The 21,100-nt window shown below is 41.2% G+C and overlaps 1 protein-coding gene across 1 annotated transcript in view; it reads left to right on the forward strand.

Moving 5' to 3' along the window:
• Nucleotides 1–992: 992 nt before the first annotated feature.
• The window catches only part of LOC145780146 (uncharacterized), a 36,897-nt gene continuing 16,789 nt past the window's right edge, over nt 993–21,100 (forward strand). The window contains exons 1-2 of the mRNA XM_082591857.1: nt 993–1,208; nt 6,814–6,896. Of these exons, the coding sequence (XP_082447983.1) occupies nt 1,142–1,208; nt 6,814–6,896 (150 nt within the window). The 5' untranslated portion in view covers nt 993–1,141. The remainder of the gene's footprint in view (nt 1,209–6,813; nt 6,897–21,100) is intronic.

A 21,100-nucleotide genomic window follows, 5' to 3' on the forward strand; every position in this document is an offset into this window, starting at 1 on the left:
GGTTCAGTAAAATTGTTTGAAAATTCAAAATATTGAAATGCCAGGTGCCACCTTTAAATATTATTTTTTTATCAAAATTGTTTGTACAATGTTTCTGTAAAAAATATAATCATTTGAGATTATATCAATAGAGTTTTGAATGTATTTTTTTGATCACCCTAGTGTACATCCATTTACTTCTAAAGGTTTATCTATGTAGGTACAGCAATTAAAAGTTATGAAAACATAGCTGTTAAAAGCAGGGAGTCGAACCGTTTGATTTTTCCGGTTCTGGTTCAAAGATTGTTTCAAAATTTGGTTCAGTTCCGGTTCGGGTTCGAAGAAACTTAAAACCGGTTTTATAAGTTCCGGTTTGGGTCCGATAAAATTAGGCCTAGGCCTACTATTGCCTAACTACTAACTAGCCCAATTGGGCGTGAAAACCGCAAGGTTGGCAACACTAATCTCAACACTGCTTTGATCAATTAACTTGCCTTTGTTGTTTGTTGCACAAGTTACAATCAAACTATATTGTCTATGATGTCACAGAACAGAAGTTGTTTACCTCAAAACATTCCTCTCCAAAGCATCGATGATAGTGGATCGTGTGTTACGGAATAGGCTATAATTCATCCGTACAATGTGACCTCCAAGATAACAACATGCTACGTACAACTTCACTTACCACAATGCGAACAATGACGTAATGCTGGAGTGAACCGCTTTTTTCAACCGGTTCGGGTTCGGTTAGGGTTTAAGCTAACTCAAATTTTCGGTTCAGTTCCGGTTAAGGTTCAGACAAAATCGCACCAAAACCGGTTTACAAAAATCCGGTTCGGTTCGACTCCCTGGTTAAAAGTATATAAAAGTGTAACAGAAACTCTGTTATGTAGCCTTCATTACAATGGTGAAAAACACCTTGGTGCTTACGACATCAAACACAAAATGCAAATTAAATTTTGCTGCATAATTAAAACATACAATTTGTATATTGCAGATACATTGCATTTTTTTGAAAATATATGAGTTATAATGTTAAATCAAATATTGTTATTACTATCCTAAACCCTTGACAGCCTGTTTCACCTAAAGGAGGATCATCATAAGGTCCTTACTGTGTGAAATATTGGTCTCCTGTCCACTTTGTATAGCAGTGATAAGAATGGGTGCTCGACCGCATGGAAGTTTTGTGCCAGTTGAGAACGATACTCCCAACCTATGTTATTGTGGTAAGATCAATTTACTTGAACTTTAGTAAAAATAAATATAAACAGATAAAACCAAGCAACCACACGGCATTTAACATTTATATATTAAACTGAACATAAACTATGAACATTTTTGGCCATACACATGTTAGCTCTTTTCAAGTACGGTAACTAAAAATGCTTGTGTTCAAATGTTGTGTTCACTTGTTTGCACGATGCGAACTGTACATACAATCATACAGTGGTATGTCAAAGCGGCATGTGGCCACGAGAGTGAGGGAGCACTTAGATTTAACTAATTGGAACAGAGGAAGTGCCATTAAAGACCATATATTTGATTGCCAATCATGTTTAAACAATTAGACCATCCTTGAAATCTTTTAGAGTTTTACGTAAATGTTTCACCGAATTTGACACTAAAATCCACGAGGCTTTGCTAATAAAATCATGCAATCCTTGCCTTAATACGCAGATGTTTGCCGCAGGTGCTTCTTATTTGCTTAACGTCTTTTCTTAATTCATCATATGATGCAAGTTTGCCTTGCGGAATTAACCGCCACGTGATGTGCCTTTCTCCTCTGCTTTGCCGTTTCATTCTTATGCATTTTGTTTTCAATTCATTGAGTAGATCAGTTATTTATTTCAATGTAGATGTAAAATCAGTTAATTTTTCGTTACTTGAAAAGGGCTAACATGTGTATGCAAGGCTGCGATTTTTTCTTTCTTGTCGAACGACCAAAAATTCTGCGTTTGTTTGTCCAATAGTAATATGATGTCATAAGAGTCAGATTATAAGCGTTTGGCCGCGAATTACCGCACAAATTGTGTGGTATCAGAGTCACTTACTTAAGTTTTTAATCGCATGCTGGTTGAGTGATTGCAAAGGAGTATCAAGCGCTAAGTTATGCAGCCTACCTACCGGACATGTATATTATTTGTTTTGCTCGATGAAGAGAACTGTTGTAAACGCAAAACTGAGGATCGCAAAAGAAAAAATCCCTTAGGCTATACACCTAGCGTAGCCTACTGTGAGAATTTTTCCTTTGGCATCTCTTTAGTCTCGCTTAGTACGTAAATGGTTAGGCACGTACCCGCACGCAAACACAGTTAGGAGTGACATATGCAAGTTACCAAGAAACACAGCAAAGATATAGCGAAAAATGAACTACAGATAAAAGAAAACGGAACAATACTATGATAATACGAAACAACGACGTAACGTTACAGCGTTTTAGGTGTGCCAAGATGGCAAACAAGCCCCTTCGTAGGCTACAACATTGCAACTTCAGACCGAAACCCAGATCTTTCGATTGTTGGTGGTACTTCAACATGAGAGGTTGTTTCAACTTCCTGATGAGCTTGAACATCTAGTGAAGCCGTTCTATCGCCAGGGCCTGACCTTGTATTTGCAGATGGTAGCTCACCGACCGAACTGCTTGTGCAAACTCAGAAACGTCATCACTGTCTCGTCAAGAAAAGAATGTAGGCTATCGATGCGTTGTTCCTTATGCACTTGAACGGGTTTATCTATAAAATTTTCTTGTTGAAAACTGTAAAGTGAAAACGTAGTAGGCGCATTTTACTCAAGCATGCTTTTGCTTACCACTATTAAATTAAACATGTTCAAAATTGAGAATGCTTTGCGACGTTAGGCTACTAAATGCTATTAGCCGGAAGTTTACCTGAATGATAAGTTCAAAAGTGACGTGGCAATGCTTCTCTCGATAGCTCCTTCAAACAGATCCCACACTTCACTCGCTGTTTGCTGAACCTTAACCGCTTCTCTGTAAGACCGACCGAAGCTTTTGCCATTCGTGTTGTTGGAGGATTCTTTTGTTTTATAGTCATTATAGGATACTGACTAACTGAAGACTATCCTATCTGTAGTTGGGCAAAGCTATGCTGTTCTTACAACTTGCCTATTACCTTACCTTGTTCACTCCCAGTGACCACCTACTATTCTTCTAGAAGCGAACTCTTATGTACAGCGACCTTATCTGTGTTTCTGACAGTTCTGATTCTGAACATGGCTATTTTCTTGATGTAAAAAACTTGTGTAATAAGTAGGCTTTATTGTGGTTTTTTATTGTGTGCTTCTGCGATTATTTTCTGCTGTATCAATTACCTGCTTTAAGTTAAATAACGGAAAGGAAATCAAATTTGTTTTCGTCATCATGCACTGGCTACATCAATCCATCATTGTTAAATCTTTCAAAGGATGGCATCTCGCCTGGTGCGTAGGGATGGGCAATTCAGAATACCGAATCCAGAAGGATTCGGATCCTAAACTATCCGAATCCAAAACGGCAATAAAACCGGGTAATAAGATTCGGTTTTAAAGATGTTCATAAGTCTTGTGCAAGCTGTCAGCTTGAGACAGTGAACCGAAAAAAAGTGTGGTTCACTCACTTTTCTCTTTGCACTGACACCATCTGCACTTTCAAAAACATTTTGCACTCGTTGTGCGCGCACAGCGCATGCATCACTACGTCACTTGCTCACATGAGCAATCAAAGAAACTAAGCGCGCAATTTTCTTCACGCTTTGTACACATGCACAATTGTGCAATGCTTTTTTTCAATCCACGTGCGTATGCGACTCTGCGATAGTGACGTAACAACATTGAGCAGATGCCCCTGCTAAAGGAGTTGGTTTTGAAATATTTCAGCATACCTGCCACATCAGCATCTTCCGAGCGATGCTTTTCCAGTGCGATTTTGACGGCAACTAAGCTGCGTTCCCGTTCAGTGTTGCCAGATGAAGAAATAGGACACCAATATAAAAAATTCTGGTGAAATATAGAGGTCTTTGGTGCCAAGCTTTTTGACTTTGCAACCAGACAACTTTTTGGTGAAATCTGGTGAAATTTTCTCCGCTTAATTTTTTTCAAGAAAGATTTCAATTTTTCTAATCTTTTTAGCCAAAAATCCCTGCTCGTATAGAAAACGTTTTGCAAGAGGTTTGCGTAATGGCAGTCTTTTATGTCTTAAAAACTTTTGTATTTAAGTTATTAAATTGCTTTATTTATGGTATTAAATGTCTGGTGAAATTTTAGTTACTTTTTGGTGCCAAGCAGCTTTCAGCATCTGGCAACACTGCTCCCGTTTGACTGGCAGTCATTTGGAATGCCTTAATGTGTTGCACTGCAACAAACATCTACTTTGATTGTGTTGCTTTTGTGTCTAAAATTGCAAATATACATTGCTTGAAATTTTTTACTTTTTGTGTTGCTGGAGCCTGCAAGTTAATAGGATTCGGTATTCTGGATTCGATTCTGGATTCGATTTAGTATTCCGGAATAATTCTGGAATAGTGAATTATTCTGAATTGCCCATCCCTACTGGTGCGAGACAAGTTTCTTGCAGATGTCCAGATTTCCAGCCAGCAAACTTGTTTATACATGTCATGCATTGTGATTCAACATCTGCAGACGTTGAATCAATGTAAAAACGACGGGTTTTGCTAGCTGGGTTGTGTGCTTTTGTGAATGTGCAAAATCGCCCATTACGTAATCACAGAAACTCTTTTAGTGGAAGGTAGTCAAGTTGCAACCGTGTTTATTTGTCTACTATTCTTTCTTCACATTGCAAAACATTTCTGCAATCTTGGAACAACAAGTGCATAAGTCAGACATAAATACAAACTTGCAAACACGTTGACAACTAAAAGTAGTCTACTTCGGTTATTTTATCTATAAAAGAAACCCGTTGTGTCGAATAACACGAAACATGTGTGGCGAAATGTTTGATGGCAGGCGTTAGAACTTCGATCAAAGCATTTTCCCGCAGTGTTCAAAACGTTCTGGAAGAGAACTCCTTTCCATAAAAATAGTGGCTTTTTTCATTTGTATTTCTGAACATCTGGTCGGAAACTAGGCTGTTTTCTACATGTGAAAAACTTTCATAGCAAGTATCTAACAGTCATTTTACCAGAGCAATATTGTTAATTGGCTCAAACGGCGAAATACAAACTGGCATAGACGTTGACAACTCAATGTCGGAATGGCCCGTTTTGGTGAGTCCGATCCCTTAACGGGGGATTTTTTCAATTTTTTTTTTAAATTATCGGGTACCGTAGCCTAATTATCATTGCCGTTTTAGGGTTAGAGGTTAGGAACTCACCGAATCAGACTCAGGTTATTTCATCTGATCTATATAATAAAAGAAACCCATTGTGTCGAATAGCACAAAACGTGTGTTGCAAAATGTTTGATGCCAGGCGTTGGAACTTCAATCAAAGCATTCTCCCGCAGTGTATGGCGGCGCTGATGCCTTGAGAGTTTCTCGTGTGAAGCGTCGCTTTCAGACCTTGCTTTGAATTCCTTGGCGCAAGAAAGTTTACGTAAGTCAGCACTTTTATTATTGCATCACGTGATGCCCCCCCTCCGATTGTTCCTCGACCTGACGACGTTTAGTCCTCTCTCAGTTTTTTCCTTTTTTTTTGTTTTTTTTCCGTAAAGCACGGCGTTTGTCGAATAGTGATGGCGCATGTCGAGTGACCTCGTCACCAAAAAAGGCGAAAATTGCAGCCCTGTGTGTATGGCTGAAAACGTGCGTAGTTTATAGTTTATGTTCTTATGTTCAACGCCGTGTGGTTGCTTGGTTTTATCTGTTTATGGTTGAAGAAAGTCACCTCTTTACCAAAATTGTAAAAATAAATATGATAGAAATAAAGTTATAAAAGTTTTAATTCAACTATTGCAGAAAGTATTTCATCATTAAATTATTAAGTTCCTTCCTCTGGTCAAGGGTTAGAGGCAATGAGGCGCCAAGTTTCTCTGTTGTCAGATGTTTCTACTGCAGTTTTGCAATTAAGTCTTGACCAGTGTTCAATATCATTAGTCCAAATTCTTGGTGGTCTGCCCCTATTTCGTTTGCCGTTCATTTTTCCTTCTAGTAGTAGTATTTGAATAGAGTCACTGCGAATCTGCCTTCTATTAGAAAGTATTTAGCGGGCGATTTAAAACATGCAAGCGCCAAGAACTGTAATTATATTTCATATTTAAATTAGCATATTTGATCAATAACTCTAGTTCTCATATTTGATACATCCATATACATAATTAACAGGGATATCTAAAGAAGGGGATACGAAGGCTCAGAGCGATTGCCTTATTCTCATGACACTAGAAGGGCGGTAGTTGGTACCGCGTTGAACATGCGGTTCTTTTTAAAATTGCAGAAAGTTTTGTAGTGCAGCTGGTACACTCAGCTACACAAGACAGTTAGCAAGCGTTATGTAGAACATATTTAAAGAATACTTGTTTGAAAAGACAGTTGAAAGGTTACCAGTTTAGCTGTTTTTTTTGACAAAACCTTTGCAGTTGGCTAGGTGTAAAGCAAGTATACGGGTAGTTGAATTAACAAGCGATTATGAGCATTCATTGAATATCCATTATCCATACCTGGTTGTAATAGTGCAATGCAGGTTGTCATAACAAAGTTTACTAAATTACTCCAAGTGCTAATTGTCATTTTAGCATAAATAGAGATTAGTTATGATAAATAGAAGCCCTTCTATTGTCAGACGTAATAAAAGCCTTCGTATCCCCTTCTCTAGATATCCCTGATAATTAAACACATTGCTTATAGATAATTAAACTCTGATCAGTTGTTTTCATCTACAGTATATAACAGGAATTACTGCTTTCCTTGTATAAAGTGCATGGAATTCTGGAAGCACATCTTCCCAGATACATCTGATCCTGACGTATGTCGCTGTAAACCTGTTTTTATGATATTATTGCATTATAGTTTTGGCTGTTTTTTGTTCAAAATCTGTAGTGTGGTTATTGCAGAAGGACGAAGGTATTAATATGTGAAAATATAATTTTAACCAGTGGTTTCCAAACTTTACAAAGCAGGAACCCAAAATAGCATATGTAGTGAATATACCGTAACCATAGCCTACTTCATTACCCTCAATATTTTGCTTTGTAGAAGAACATAACCTCAATACAAGTACCTGACTTGTATTTGCATTGTTTGCACTTCAGGATACTATTATCACCACATACACCAACAAACAACAACCTAAGTGTTCCGGCGGGTCAATTGCCCTCTTGATCGGAATTGAAATTGTGATGAAATTTTGTTGACATTGAATTTGCGTTGCTTCTGTGTCTCGCGTGACGTGGCTTGCCTGGCTGCAAAGAGATTTCACAACCGATTATCGCCTTTTGCTGCGTGCCGGGAGCCGTTGTTTCTGGACACAGTTTTGCCTGCCTTTGTGTTGAGTTTCTTTTCATTATCGAAAAAAGCAAGCTAGAGAAATGAATGTGTACCACGGATTTAAGTTGTCGTGTTAAAGCCATTGTAAGTTTATACAAAATCAAGTTTTTATCCCAACTCGCTCTCAATAAATCAAAAAACAACATGAAACAATTGCAAGTATGATTGAGGCAGACCGAGGAGGGATTGTAGGTAGGCAGTGAGCACCTACTCTTGTAACCAAAAATAAAAACTTGATTACCTTTCGACAACTGAAGTAAAGAAGTTATAAAGTATCTAAATAACGAAAATTGACAGAATTAAAAGAACAAGAACTAACTTAAAGACTAACAAATTTAAACTTCAATCAAGGAAGACTTCAGAAGGGGTGGTCAGCACTTCCCTGCAACGAAAGGACTTTAATAAACTTTGATTGTGCTGTAAACTGGAACTCTACTGTAGCCTAATTGTGTATATTAATTTGTTTAAATTACTGTATTGTTTGTCAAGAGGCTTGTGTCACCGTAACTCAGCGAGCGGTAAGTCCCTAATTAATGTTGGTTACGCTGTCCAATTACGTTACGTGTGTCGCTATTACTGTGTGTAGGCTATAGTATACAGTAGTGTAAATTCTTTTAAATTGATAAATGGAAGGTGACGGTGTCCATCCGGTGTCTCGTGCGTTTCCCGTTGGCAGTGGGACAGGGGGCGCTGCGTCTGGGGGTGGTGCGGCGGAACACCCGGGCGTTGGGCAGGTGTATCCTCGGGGGGTTCATGGCAGCCTTACCCATGCTGATTTCACTGCAGAAGCTGTGCTCAGGGACGTCAGACACAAAAAAAGAGAGGTGCTGCAGGGGGTTGGAGAATTAAGGAGAGGTCTCTCCATGGTACATGATGAAGCGTTGCTAGAGCGGGCCTTGGTTGATATGGCGGAGTTAGAGGGCAACTTTGGAGAACTGTTAGAACTTGCGAATAAACTAAAGGATAGCACTATGATATCTGAAGCTACAGAACAGGTCAGGTTAGAGATTGAGGAATTGAGACGTACTATAAAACAGAAGCAAATCTCCAAGGTAGATACAAAATTAGGTACAATAAAAGGAAAATCAACCACCAGTGCCTCGAGTAGTCGCTCGCGCCGTTCAAAAAAAGAAGAAGAGATTGAAATCCGGCTCGAAATGGAGAAGTTGCGGTGGGAAAAACAGATGCGGGTGAACAGAGCCAAAGCCGAAGCAGAGGAAGCCGAAGCCAGAGCCGAAATTGAAATGCAGATCAAGGCAGCTGAACTGAGAGCAAGGCAAAGTAAGCTTGAATTGTTTTCACAATGTGGATCGGACCAAGGGTCGGAGCGCGGGCAACGACGGCCTACGGCCAGTAGTCTCGGAGTCACCGACTACATCCCTACAGCGATAGAAAAGGTCCAGAGGTGGGACGCTGACATTGTCAATCCGCCTGGGAGATCCCATGACATTCATGGGGCCGCTAGCATAGATGCCCAACCTAAACAGAGCAAGGCTAAACAGGAGAATTTAATGGAACCGCCACATAGAGAAACTCCCCTAAGAAAGCTCTTTCCAGGGAACGCCCTCACAAACAAGTATAAAACGTGGACTAAAGATAATGTTTTGACAAAACCGCCCGGGGAGACCCATGGGGCCGCTAAAAGAGAACCTCATTATGATTATCAACGTGATTTTTATAGAGAGAAGGTTGTGAAATTGTCACAAACATGCCCCTTAACTGTAAGGAAAGATCTTAAAAGTGAGAGATGTAATATACCACTAGTTAAAGATGATGGCCGTGAAACTAGACATGTTATGACATCCCCGCCAGGGCTTAATGCAAACAGAGGCGCTGAGGATCAACAAAACTGGTTCTATAAATATCATAATTGTCGCACTTTCTATGACAGGGCCGCATTGATCAACTATGATGGCAACAACATGCCATTTATATTTTTTAAAAACCGTATCGAATCACTAATGGAGAGTTGCCCATTTGAGGGAAATCGGCTGACTTTGCTACAGGCAGCCTGCGTACGTAGCGCCGCGCAAACCATTTCAAACTTAACATCGGATACTTCTGGTTGGAGCGAAAAGGAAAGGATCGATATGTCGCTGGATCGCTTGTCGCAGCGCTTTGGCGTTAGAGGCGGATTTCTCGCGGAGCCGGAGATTCGGCGGATACGGCATGGCAATAAATTATCTGGGATGTCATCATCCTCAATAAAGGAATTCAAAGACGAGCTGGCTCAGTGTACCCTCTTCGCTAGAGCGTATAACCAGCGTCATCAGCTAGAAGGACGTTTTGTACTAGACTTGGCAGGTCGATTACCTGGATATGCGAAGAAAGACTTTTTGTACTATCTGAAAGAGCAATATGGTAGCACCGAGGAACCAAGCTTCCAAAGCCTAATGGATTTCGTAAATTGCGAAGAGACGTGTCGCTCTACGGACTTCGCCATACGCTTAATGGAGGAAGTCGTTGCTAGAAAAGATACAAAACGGTCGGCAAGTGATAATCACATTATGCGTATTCGTCAAACCTCAGCACAGCCTGTCAGAAATGTCACCCAAGGTAGCAGTCGCGGGTCTGGCTTTAGTTCTGGGAGCCGAGAAGACACGTTTGGTAGCCGCTCTTTTGAGGGTACGAGGAAGGACATACTTTGTATCTATTGTGAGAGTAGGAATAAGCAAGAGCGTCACAGACTACCCAATTGTCCCGAGTTCCTAAACTTGACGCCGTCGCGACGCCGGGATGTTATCGCCACGACTGGTCGTTGTCTAAACTGCCTACGTCTAGGACACCAAGCAAAAAACTGCACCCAATCATGTAATTGTAGGCGCTGCGGCGAAGATTTCCGATTTAAGCACTATTATCTACTGCACGACGCTTATGTGAGTCCTCAAGGAACATCGGGCAATGGCAATGGTCTTAGAACGGCACCTGCCGTCACTAATCGTAGTGTAAGCATCGCTCATAAGAGGGCAGTGTTTAATCGTGTCACGGCTGTGCGGGTCATAAACCCATCTAATGGAGAGACCACTCTGGTTTACTGTCAACACGACCCAGGCTCGCAGCTCACATTTGTTTCAAGCCGATTGGTTAAAGAATTGTATCTAAAAGCCGCGGATAATGTCTCTTTCCGCATGGACACTCTAGCAGGCAAACAAGAGATACACTCTGATCTGGTTAAATTTAATATCCAATCCTTAGTTACTGACGAACTGTATGGTGATGTGGAAGCAGTGGTATACGCACCTTGGAGTGACCATGTCGAAACATTGCCGCAGCATCAAGACTTAAATAGGTTTTCACATTTCGATAATGTTGAATTGATTTCGTTACCTAACAAAATGTCGGTCGATATTCTAATCGGGAATGACCATGCTTACTTGATGCGAGTATTAGAAGAACGGGTTGGCATGACTCGGGAAGAGCCCCATGCTATTTTAACCCCACTGGGCTGGCTGGCTAGTGGAGGTCGAGGTTCTATGATCTCTGGTGATTCTAAAGTACGTCGTGTTGCCATTAATGGTAACGTCGCTGAGGAGTCACTTAGTCTTGACAGTTTTGATGCGCAGGAGATTGAAATCAGTCGCTTAAAACAGGTAATAAAGGATTTAACCCTAACAGATGAAACGATAGAACTGTCCCGCAATGATGTCATAGCACAAAAATTTGTTGAGACGCAAATGAAAGTTGAAGATGGGAGATTTGAAATGCCCGTACCGTTAAAAACCGACTTTGAATTACCGGATAACCACTCTTTGGCTCTTGACCGTGTTCTGAGCTTACGACGAAAGGCTTTAAAGCAATCTGATGTTCGAATATTCTTAGTAGACACGATGACTGAAATGCAGTCCAGTGAGTACATTGAGCCGGTAAAAGACGACGACTCATCGGCATGTGTGTGGTACTTACCATATTTTGTGACATCCCAAGCAAAAAAGCGAGTGGTATATGACGGCAAATCTGAGTTTAAGGGTAGGTGTGTTAATGATGTGATTTTGTCGGGCCCAGACATATTAAACCCTTTAACACAAGTTCTGGCTCGCTTTAGATTGGGAAAGTTTGGCCTAATGGCAGACCTAACCAAGTGCTTCTTCCAGATTCAATTACCAATGGAACAACGCGACTTGTTCCGTTTGCTATGGTTTGAGAATAATGATATCGAAAAGGGCAAAGTAATTCCGTTTAGATTCTGTGTACACCCTTGGGGAATTAAAAGCAGTCCATACATCGCCTGCTTAGCTATTCAAAAAATGATTGAACAAAACCCCACTGGAGCCAGTGACCTGACCCTGAGTACCATTCGAAAAAATATGTATATGGACGATCTGATATTCTCTGGAAATAGCCTTGATGAGGTCACTGAGATTGCAAAAGAAGCCATTGACTTGTTCGATAGCCGAGGCTTTAGTTTGGTGAAATGGAGTGCCAACAAAAGGGCGTTGGATGTTTTGTCCAACTTCAAAAAGGAGATGTTAGCTTCTTCCTTTCGCGATATCGACCTCAAAAAAGACGACACAGACTTACCAGTAGCAAAAACTCTAGGTTGTGTGTGGCAAACCGAGTCAGATTCATTCTTCATTAAGTGCTCTCTCCGACCCTTAGAGAAGTACACACGTCGCTCAATGTTAAGCCAACTTGGCCAAAACTTCGATCCACTAGGGTTCGGCGCTCCATTCTTCCTAAAAGCTAGGTTAATTCTGCAGCGTTTAGCTATTGAAGGTCTTGATTGGGACACCGAAGTGCCACCCGACTACATAAAAGAATGGAAGTCGTGGCTTCATTCTTTAGATTTGCTGAAAGAATTTTCTATACCTAGATGGTATTTTGTAAACACCGAGCCGTGTTGCGCAGATGATATCGTATATCAGTTACATGGATTCAGTGATGCTTCCAATCACTCCTTTGCTTCCGTGGTGTATATACGTAGGCTGTGTAAGGGAGTCCCTTGTGTATCCTTCGTTTTTGGCAAAAGTAGGGTTGTCCTCAAGCATCAAAGTGCATGGCCGATTGCCAGAAAGGAGCTTGTAGCCGCGCTTAATACTACGGAGCTGTTAAACCAAGCAGCTAACGCACTACACCTGCCTGATCTTAGAAAACATTTCTGGTGTGACTCGAATACTGTCCTTCAGTGGATCAGAAACCCTGATTTACGATTATGCAAGTTTGTTACTCGTAGGTTAAATCGTATTTTACTCTTGTCAGAGGTGAGCGAATGGCATTACTGTCCGACACATCTCAACTCTGCAGACGTTGGAACCAGACCGAACGCCATCACCAAAACAGGTTCCAGAGAGATGTGGTTGAGCGGTCCATCTTTTCTCATGCAGGAAGGCGAGGTCCCAACGGTGAATGGAGCAGATGCTGCTATTCGTAAAATGGAACTGTCACCGGAGATGACGGTAAGAGAAAATGCAACTGGCTCCATTAGCAAGATGATCGAAACCGCACCTACGTTGTACGTGTTGAAAAAGAGAGCCGCCTATCTTGTAGCTTTCACGGAGTTCATTGTATCCAAATGCAAGAAACATGGGTATGTAAAACCAAAGTTAAATGCATCTTATCTAGAGGACGCTTTAAATAGGGTTGTTTCCTACGTACAGAAAGTAGTGTATAGAGATTTGTTAAGTTGTGACGGTCTGCCAGAGTCGATCGATGTGGTAACAAAACGTCTTGCTTCGAGCGAAGCTGGCGCTGATAAACAGTGTCTGAAGGAGTTGCGCTCGCTAAAAAAGTATCGTCCTTGTGTGGACACACGAGGGAGACTTCGTATTGAAGGTCGTTTGAGTAAGTCTCCCGAAATAACTGTCGATGCGAAGCATCCTCTTATTTTGCCTTCGAGGCACGCATTGACACGGCTAGTTGTCCTTGACGCTCATTGTGATAGCTATCACTGTGGTGTGCAACAGACACTGTTATCTACTCGCCAACGTTTTTGGATTGCAAATGGTAATTCCTCGGTGAAACATTATTTGCATGACTGCACTCCATGTGCCTTAGAGAAAGCAAAGCCGATCAGGCAGCTTATGTCGGATTTACCATTACCACGAACCACGGCCTATAACAAACCCTTCTTCAACAGTGGCGTAGATTATTTTGGTCCAATGACGTTTGTGGAGGGAAGAAGCCAAAAGAAAGCATGGGGATTGTTATTTACCTGCCTTGCGAGTAGAGCAATCCATGTGGAACTTGTGACGTCACTATCTTACAGTGAATTTGTTTTAGCATTTACCAGATTTGTAGACTTGCGTGGATCTATACGTAACATGTACTCAGATAACGGGACCACATTTCAAGCAGCATCTAAAAGACTACCAGAAATTCTGGAGTCTTCTGAAATTCAAACTTCTTTGCGAAAAAAGGGAATTAACTGGGAGTTCATTCCTCCGTATGCCCCGGCCCAGGGAGGGGCCTGGGAAGCAATGGTCAAGCAATTCAAAATTGCCTTTTCCCACGTTATTGGGAACTCATCACGGAAACCCAACTTTGTTGAACTTCTTACATTTACGGGTAGTGCCACAAGAATAGTCAACGAAAGACCTTTAGTTCCTGTCTGTGATGACCCTAAGGATTCTACTGTTATCACCCCAGCCGCACTCCTTAACCCCTTCTTGAGCCCATTTTCATCAGTAGGAAATCCTCATGACCGAGATGAGTTACGGAGAGACTATAGGTATAACCTGGCTCTATCTCACAGTTTCTGGGAGAAATGGATCTCTTTCTATTTACCTTCCCTGCAGGGTAGAAAAAAGTGGGCCAGTTTGGTGGAAAACCTACAGCCTGGCCAATTAGTGGTGGTTGGTTCTCCAGAAGATATAACTAAGAGAGGGAGGTACCGTCTGGGGAGAGTCCATGAGATCATTCCCCAAATTAGGAAAGGAAAACCGATTGTCCGGCGCGCCAGGGTGGCAGTCTCAGTGGTGGATGAGGCATCGGGTGAGGTCAAAGTGGATCTGGTCCTAAGGGATATATCGTGCGTTGCTCCTGTGGGGGGTGCTTGACTGCGTTCTGGACCCGGCCCCGCCCTGGTCTGTTGTTAGCGGGTGTCGTGGAGACATCTGTACCACCCTTGCCTTTCATTTAAATTTGTAGTGTATTGTAGATATGTAACGCGCAAATCTGTTTTTAACCTGCGTATCTCTATGTGTCATCCGCAGGGCCCCAATATGCGTAACTCAACAACATGTCCTAGTAACGTATGCTCTACAGCGCTCTCAGTGATCGGCCTCATTATAAGTAGCTAGTTAGTTACTGTGTAATAAATTTGATTTGTTTGCTATTGTGTGTTTCATGAAAATAATGTAAATACTAATCGTGTAAGTATTCGCCAGCGTTCTCAGTGATTTGCGTCATCATAAGTGGCTAGTTAGTTACTGTGTAGTGCCTTTGATTTGTTTGCTACTGTGTGTGTCTCATGAAACTAACGTAGATATTAATCGTTAATTGTGTAAGTATTCGCCAGGCCATTTTGGCCAGGGTATCCCAGTGCCTTGCACTGCTAAAAAAGGATAGTCACCGTTTCTGTGTAGCTTGATGTACATACTTTCTGTGTATTGCATTTCGGGAATTGACCCTTCTACTTCAACTTTTGTTTGTAATTATGTGCCATAATTAGGGGCCGCAATGTTCCGGCGGGTCAATTGCCCTCTTGATCGGAATTGAAATTGTGATGAAATTTTGTTGACATTGAATTTGCGTTGCTTCTGTGTCTCGCGTGACGTGGCTTGCCTGGCTGCAAAGAGATTTCACAACCGATTATCGCCTTTTGCTGCGTGCCGGGAGCCGTTGTTTCTGGACACAGTTTTGCCTGCCTTTGTGTTGAGTTTCTTTTCATTATCGAAAAAAGCAAGCTAGAGAAATGAATGTGTACCACGGATTTAAGTTGTCGTGTTAAAGCCATTGTAAGTTTATACAAAATCAAGTTTTTATCCCAACTCGCTCTCAATAAATCAAAAAACAACATGAAACAATTGCAAGTATGATTGAGGCAGACCGAGGAGGGATTGTAGGTAGGCAGTGAGCACCTACTCTTGTAACCACTAAGCTACAGCCTTTGCTGCGTAGCGATATAAGCTTCCATTGGTACCAACTACAGGCTTTTTATATCATCAATCGTTTTCAAGACACAATCATTTTTGTTGTTTTGTTGACTGTTTTTATGTGGTTATGATCTGTGTCTGTCAGCATTATTATGTTGTTAATCAGGATCCTATTTAGTTGAGGAAATGAATGGACATGTGGGAGTGTGAAATCTCACAGCTTTGATTTCTCATCTCAGTTTTGGTTTTATTTCAGTCTGTTAAATTCAAAATAGTTTCATTAGAAATTAATGTTCAGTGTTTCTTATGGACGTTTTTAAACTGATTTTTGTGTTTAATGAACTGATCCTTGATGTGAAGTTAACATCTACTGAAAGAGTACCACTGCATAATTTGCTACTTAGACTACAGCTATTTCAGATCAAACAAAAAAACTGATTATCTCAAAAAGTAACAATGATATAAAAAATAAACTGGATTTTGAACTCAGTCACATTTATGGTTACTCACAAGTGGCACAGATCCCAGCAAAATATGTTTTTGCCAGCGACCAACAGTCAACACCCGTGCGAAAACAATTGAAATTACCCATTCTTTTGATCGATTGATTGTGGGAATCTTTATCCTCGGACTAAAAAAGCATTTTTGAAAACTCAATCTTGGTAGTTTCGCATACTTTCAGAGGGCTTGAATCGCTGACACTGACCCGGTTACCAACTTTGATAAAACAAAGTTTTTGCTTGTTGTTTGTAAATTAGTCCATCCACTAGCTAGTGCCGCTGAATAGATTGGATAGCCTCGTTGTCCTTGAAATGCGTTTCTCAAACGCACACCCCGAGAGTCGAACCAGCATTACTTGATCTTAAAGCTTCTTTGTTTATAAAATAAAAGTCAGGCACTTAACCAATTGAGCTATCTGGGCAGGTAGATATGGGCCAGTGTGTTTCCTTCCAACACAGTTGTTGCAAGCAACACCCCTAACAATTACGCCATATAACAACACAAAACTGTGCAAGTGCATCCACAGTGAGCTAGAAATGGATTTATCTTTTGCTTTGGAAACTGGCGAAATGTTTGGTGTCTAAGCAGGTTTAATCTACTGTGCAGTTTCAATCAACCAAGTCATCAAAAATAGCCAACACTTTCGCTGAAAATAATTTTCAAAGCTCTTTACGTAAACTACACTGTTAAAAGTTGACTCTTAAATGGTTAAGTGTAAATATTAGGGTGGGTCGCGAAATGGACTTTTTCACCAAATCGAAAACCTCAAATGGTTATTTGAAAATAGGCCCAAAAAAACACTCCATGCCAAATCTGAGCTCATTTGGTCTAGGAATGGCTTGCGAAAATGCATTTGAAATTTCCCAAAAATCCTGATTTTTCGGGAAAAATGCCATTTACCATTTTTTCTCCAGAACTTGAAAAAAAAAATTCTGTCACACTATATTGATGAAATGCATGCCATTATACAATTTAGATGTCATTGTACTCCTTTAAAGGCCAATTCAACTAGGATTATGTCTCAAAACTACTTGTTTGAAAATGTGAAAAAAACGCCAAGTATGCATGATGACGAATACAATTGAAATAACGTGTATTGTATACTGCAGTGTATTATACTGTATACTAGTGTGTATAGGCTAAAAGTAATTGATAAAATGCTTTATTGCAGCACACATTTAAAGCATTTTCTCAATTGTTCGAAGTTTTGTACCATTCAAGCTGAAGTACATAGAAACATATTATGCAAAAGCATCTATGAAAACAGTTCGGCTGCAGTCAGTCAATTCATTCATCAATGGTTGCTCCATCATAACTGACACTTTGGTGCACAAATGAAATGAAATCCTTCTTCAAATCAGATATTGGATGACTGGCTTTTGAATTAAGCTTCGACAGAATTTGGCCCTCCCTAGTGCCTCAAGGTTGGCCTTCACATTACCAACACGACCATGTTCACTAACGTACAACCGGCAAACTCTGGAGGCCAAAGTCAACCATCGAGCATGGTTTAAGGGGCAGATATTGATGCTCTCTAGTCGGGCTGGTACAGATCCATTTCGAATAGCTGCACAAACATCATACAGATACCGTTGATCATCCGATAAATCATAGACAATCTCTTGAGGTAGTTCTCGGATAGGTGGGGCATTCTCGATTGGTTGGAAATTGATATCGATAGGTAGGTATTCAGCAGACGTACAAAGCTGCCCAATAGGTCCTTTGAATGACCTATTGACCTATCACTGGTAGTTTCTCAATCAAGTTTGATAAAAAGATGCCGGAATGGCAACTCATTCATGTGCAGCATACATATCAGCCAGACAAGCCGATGGTCCAAATGATTTTCTTATAATAAATGCGATAACCCCGCCATGCATTCCAACATTAACATTTGTTGAGTCACATCCGATGAACTTCAAACTGGTCAGCCAATTTTTTTCTTTTAGGGCAGCCGATAAGAATTGCTGAATGTCCTTACTCTGTCCGCTTTGAGGAGTGAAGTGAGTTAGGTACCTGCCACCAGGCTGTTTCACTACAGAATAATGTTCTTCTTTGGCCACGTGCTTGCCGCTGCTTCCTGGTCGTGGAACAAGTGTTTGATCTTTACGGCCATCAAAATAAACATCCTGGACCAAAGCCGGGCACACTGCGATGGAATTGCAATCCACATTTTCATTTCTAAGATATTCCTTATCTCTTTGGATTTTACTCTTATCAATTATTTGTGAAGTATCATCTTCCGTAACGATGCCGATATCAACTAAGAGAGCGGTACGTATCACTGCTGTTGCTCGAATGGACACACCATATCTTTCAGTTTTGCGTAGCCTACAGTATTTTCAAAAATCTTCTTTTGTGAAGCCAATCGAGAACTTGATACGTTTTCGACATTGACAGTTCTGGCATATCAGCAACAACATCCCTAAATGAAGACGTAACAGAGGAAACAATTGACGACGAGTCATCGGTATCATCAGTATTAGTAGAGTCTCCCTGAATGTCACTGGCAAATGTGCTGCAATGTGCAGCTGCGGATCTAGATCCTTTCTTTGCTTGTTTCCGTACTTGCTCTCTTAGTGCTGCAGTTCCAGTTGGATCGACACTTTGAAGTTGAGAACTTGAGCGACCACTACCCCTTAACCGCTGATCCCACACAAAATGCAGATCAATCAATGGTATTTGATCCTCTTTTGTGCACTTGCATTTGATATGAGCTTTCATATCACATCCACAATTGTGTCCTTTTGAAGTAAAGTTAGTCCGTTTTTTCTTGGTGAGATCATAGATATCTTATATATAGATATGCAACTCAGTGGTGCGTAACGATGTTTGAAGGCTAACAGCGTAGCTATGGCTGTATGCATTGACTTCAAACTTGGCACAGCAAAACAACTTTATTTTTAATATATTTTTTTGGTTTTTGTTTAAATAAAACTTTCTTCGTTTTCAAGTTGACGTATGGATTGCTTGTGATGACGTCACATTCTCGTTCCGCATGGACTGCTTTATGGAGATTCTGGCGATTGAAAACAAATCACAGTCACAGAGGGTACCTCTAAATACCCATTGTCTGGCATTGTAGGCATTGTCGGGCATTGTCAGGCATTGTCGGCTTTTTGGGGGGTTGTGGAGCATTTTCAGGGGTTGTCGAACATTTTCAGGGGTTTCAGGTATTGTAGAGTAGGCTAACTACTTTCAGGCATTGTTGGGAATTTCTAGGCATTGTGTAGGATTTACAGACATTGTCGATCATTATCAGTGGTTGACAGGCTTGTGAGGCATTGTCGAACATATTCAGGGGTTGTCGAGCATTTTCAGGGGCTGTCAGGCATTGTAGAGTAGCTACTTTCAGGCATTGTTGGGAATTTCCAGGCATTGTCTAGGATTTCCAGGCATTGTCGATCAATATCAGTGTTTGACAGGTTTGGCAGTCATTATGGAACATTTTCAGGCATTGCCGAACATTTTCAGGGATTGTCGAGCATTTTCAGGGGTTGTCAGGTATTGTAGAGTAGCTACTTTCAGACATTTGTTGCGAATTTCCAGGCATTGTCTAGGATTTCCAGGTATTGTCGATCAATATCAGTGTTTGACAGGTTTGGCAGTCATTATGGAACATTTTCAGGCATTGCCGAACATTTTCAGGGATTGTCGAGCATTTTCAGGGGTTGTCAGGCATTGTAGAGTAGCTACTTTCAGGCATTGTTGGGAATTTCCAGGCATTGTCTAGGATTTCCAGGCATTGTCGATCATTATTGGTTTTTGACACGTTTGTAAGGCATTGTCGAACATTTTCATGCATTTTTATTCCCAGCTCTGCATGCGCAGCAGAATGATCCCTTTCTATTTTGCGTAGGTTGTAAACGTATTTACGGTATACACAAACACAGCAGCGTTTAAATGACCTGGCTATCATAAGTATCGACAATGCCTGACAAACCTGTCAAAACCTGGTAATGATCGACAACCCAAGAAAACGTTCGACAATGCCTAACAAACCTATCTACCACTGAATATGTTCGACAATGCCTGGAAATCCTAGACAATGCCTGAAGATGTCCGACAATCAGTGGCGTAGCTAGGGGGGGAAGGAGGGGCGGACCGCCCCGGGCGGCACGTCTGGGGGCGGCACTTTCAGACTACGATATTTGATTTTGATTATAATCTGATAAAAAACGCATTTCATTTTCACACAGGGCCGGATTTAACTGATGGGGGGCCCGGGGCACTTTTAGATCAGGGGCCCCCGTGAAAAAAAATTCGCCTATGGCGCGAAACACCCCCTCGACGTCTACAGTAGCATCAATCCAGCACTGCGCAGCATTTTGCAGAAACCACCAAAGCTAAAAGAAAAAAAATAACACAAAATCACATTTTTTTCACGTAGGGGGGCCCTTTAAAAGTCGGGGGTCCGGAGTACCTGCACCCTCTGCCCCCCCCCCTAAATCCTAGACAATGCCTTGAAATTACCGACAATGCCTGAAAGTAGCTACTCTACAATGCCTGACAACCTCTGAAAATGCTCGACAACCCCTGAAAATGTTCGACAATCCCTGAAAATGTTCGACAATGCCTGAAAATGTTCCATAATGTCTACCAAACCTGTCAACCACTGATATTGATCAACAATGCCTGGAAATCCTTGACAATGCCTGGAAATTCCCGACAATGCCTGAAAGTAGCTACTCTACAATGCCTGACAACTCCTGAAAATCCTCGACAACCCCTGAAAATGTTTGGCAATGCCTGAAAATGTTCTATAATGCCTAACAAACCCGTCAACCACTGATAATGATCGACAATGCCTGGAAATCCTAGACAATGCCTAAAAGTAGCTACTCTACAATGCCTGACAACCCCTGAAAATGCTTGAAAATTTCCGACAATGCCTAACAACAAGCCTGTCAACCATTGATAAGTAGCCATGGTAAAGACTTTTTTTGGAGCTGTAGTTCCAGGACAAGCTGAAGTTTTATTCAATTAATCTACTGAGTGTTACCAAAATGAAAGTTACTGCTGGCTACCGAAAGCTGTGCTATAGCATTTGGTAGCCTAGTTATGGTGTGTACCAAACATTAAAATTGTCTTGGTTTGGCGGTTGGATCCGTGATGCTAATGGAGCTGTCTCAGCAGGGGGGAGGATGCCCCC

The sequence above is a fragment of the Aplidium turbinatum genome, chromosome 11, assembly GCF_918807975.1.
Source record: "Aplidium turbinatum chromosome 11, kaAplTurb1.1, whole genome shotgun sequence".
Taxonomy (NCBI): Eukaryota; Metazoa; Chordata; class Ascidiacea; order Aplousobranchia; family Polyclinidae; genus Aplidium; species Aplidium turbinatum.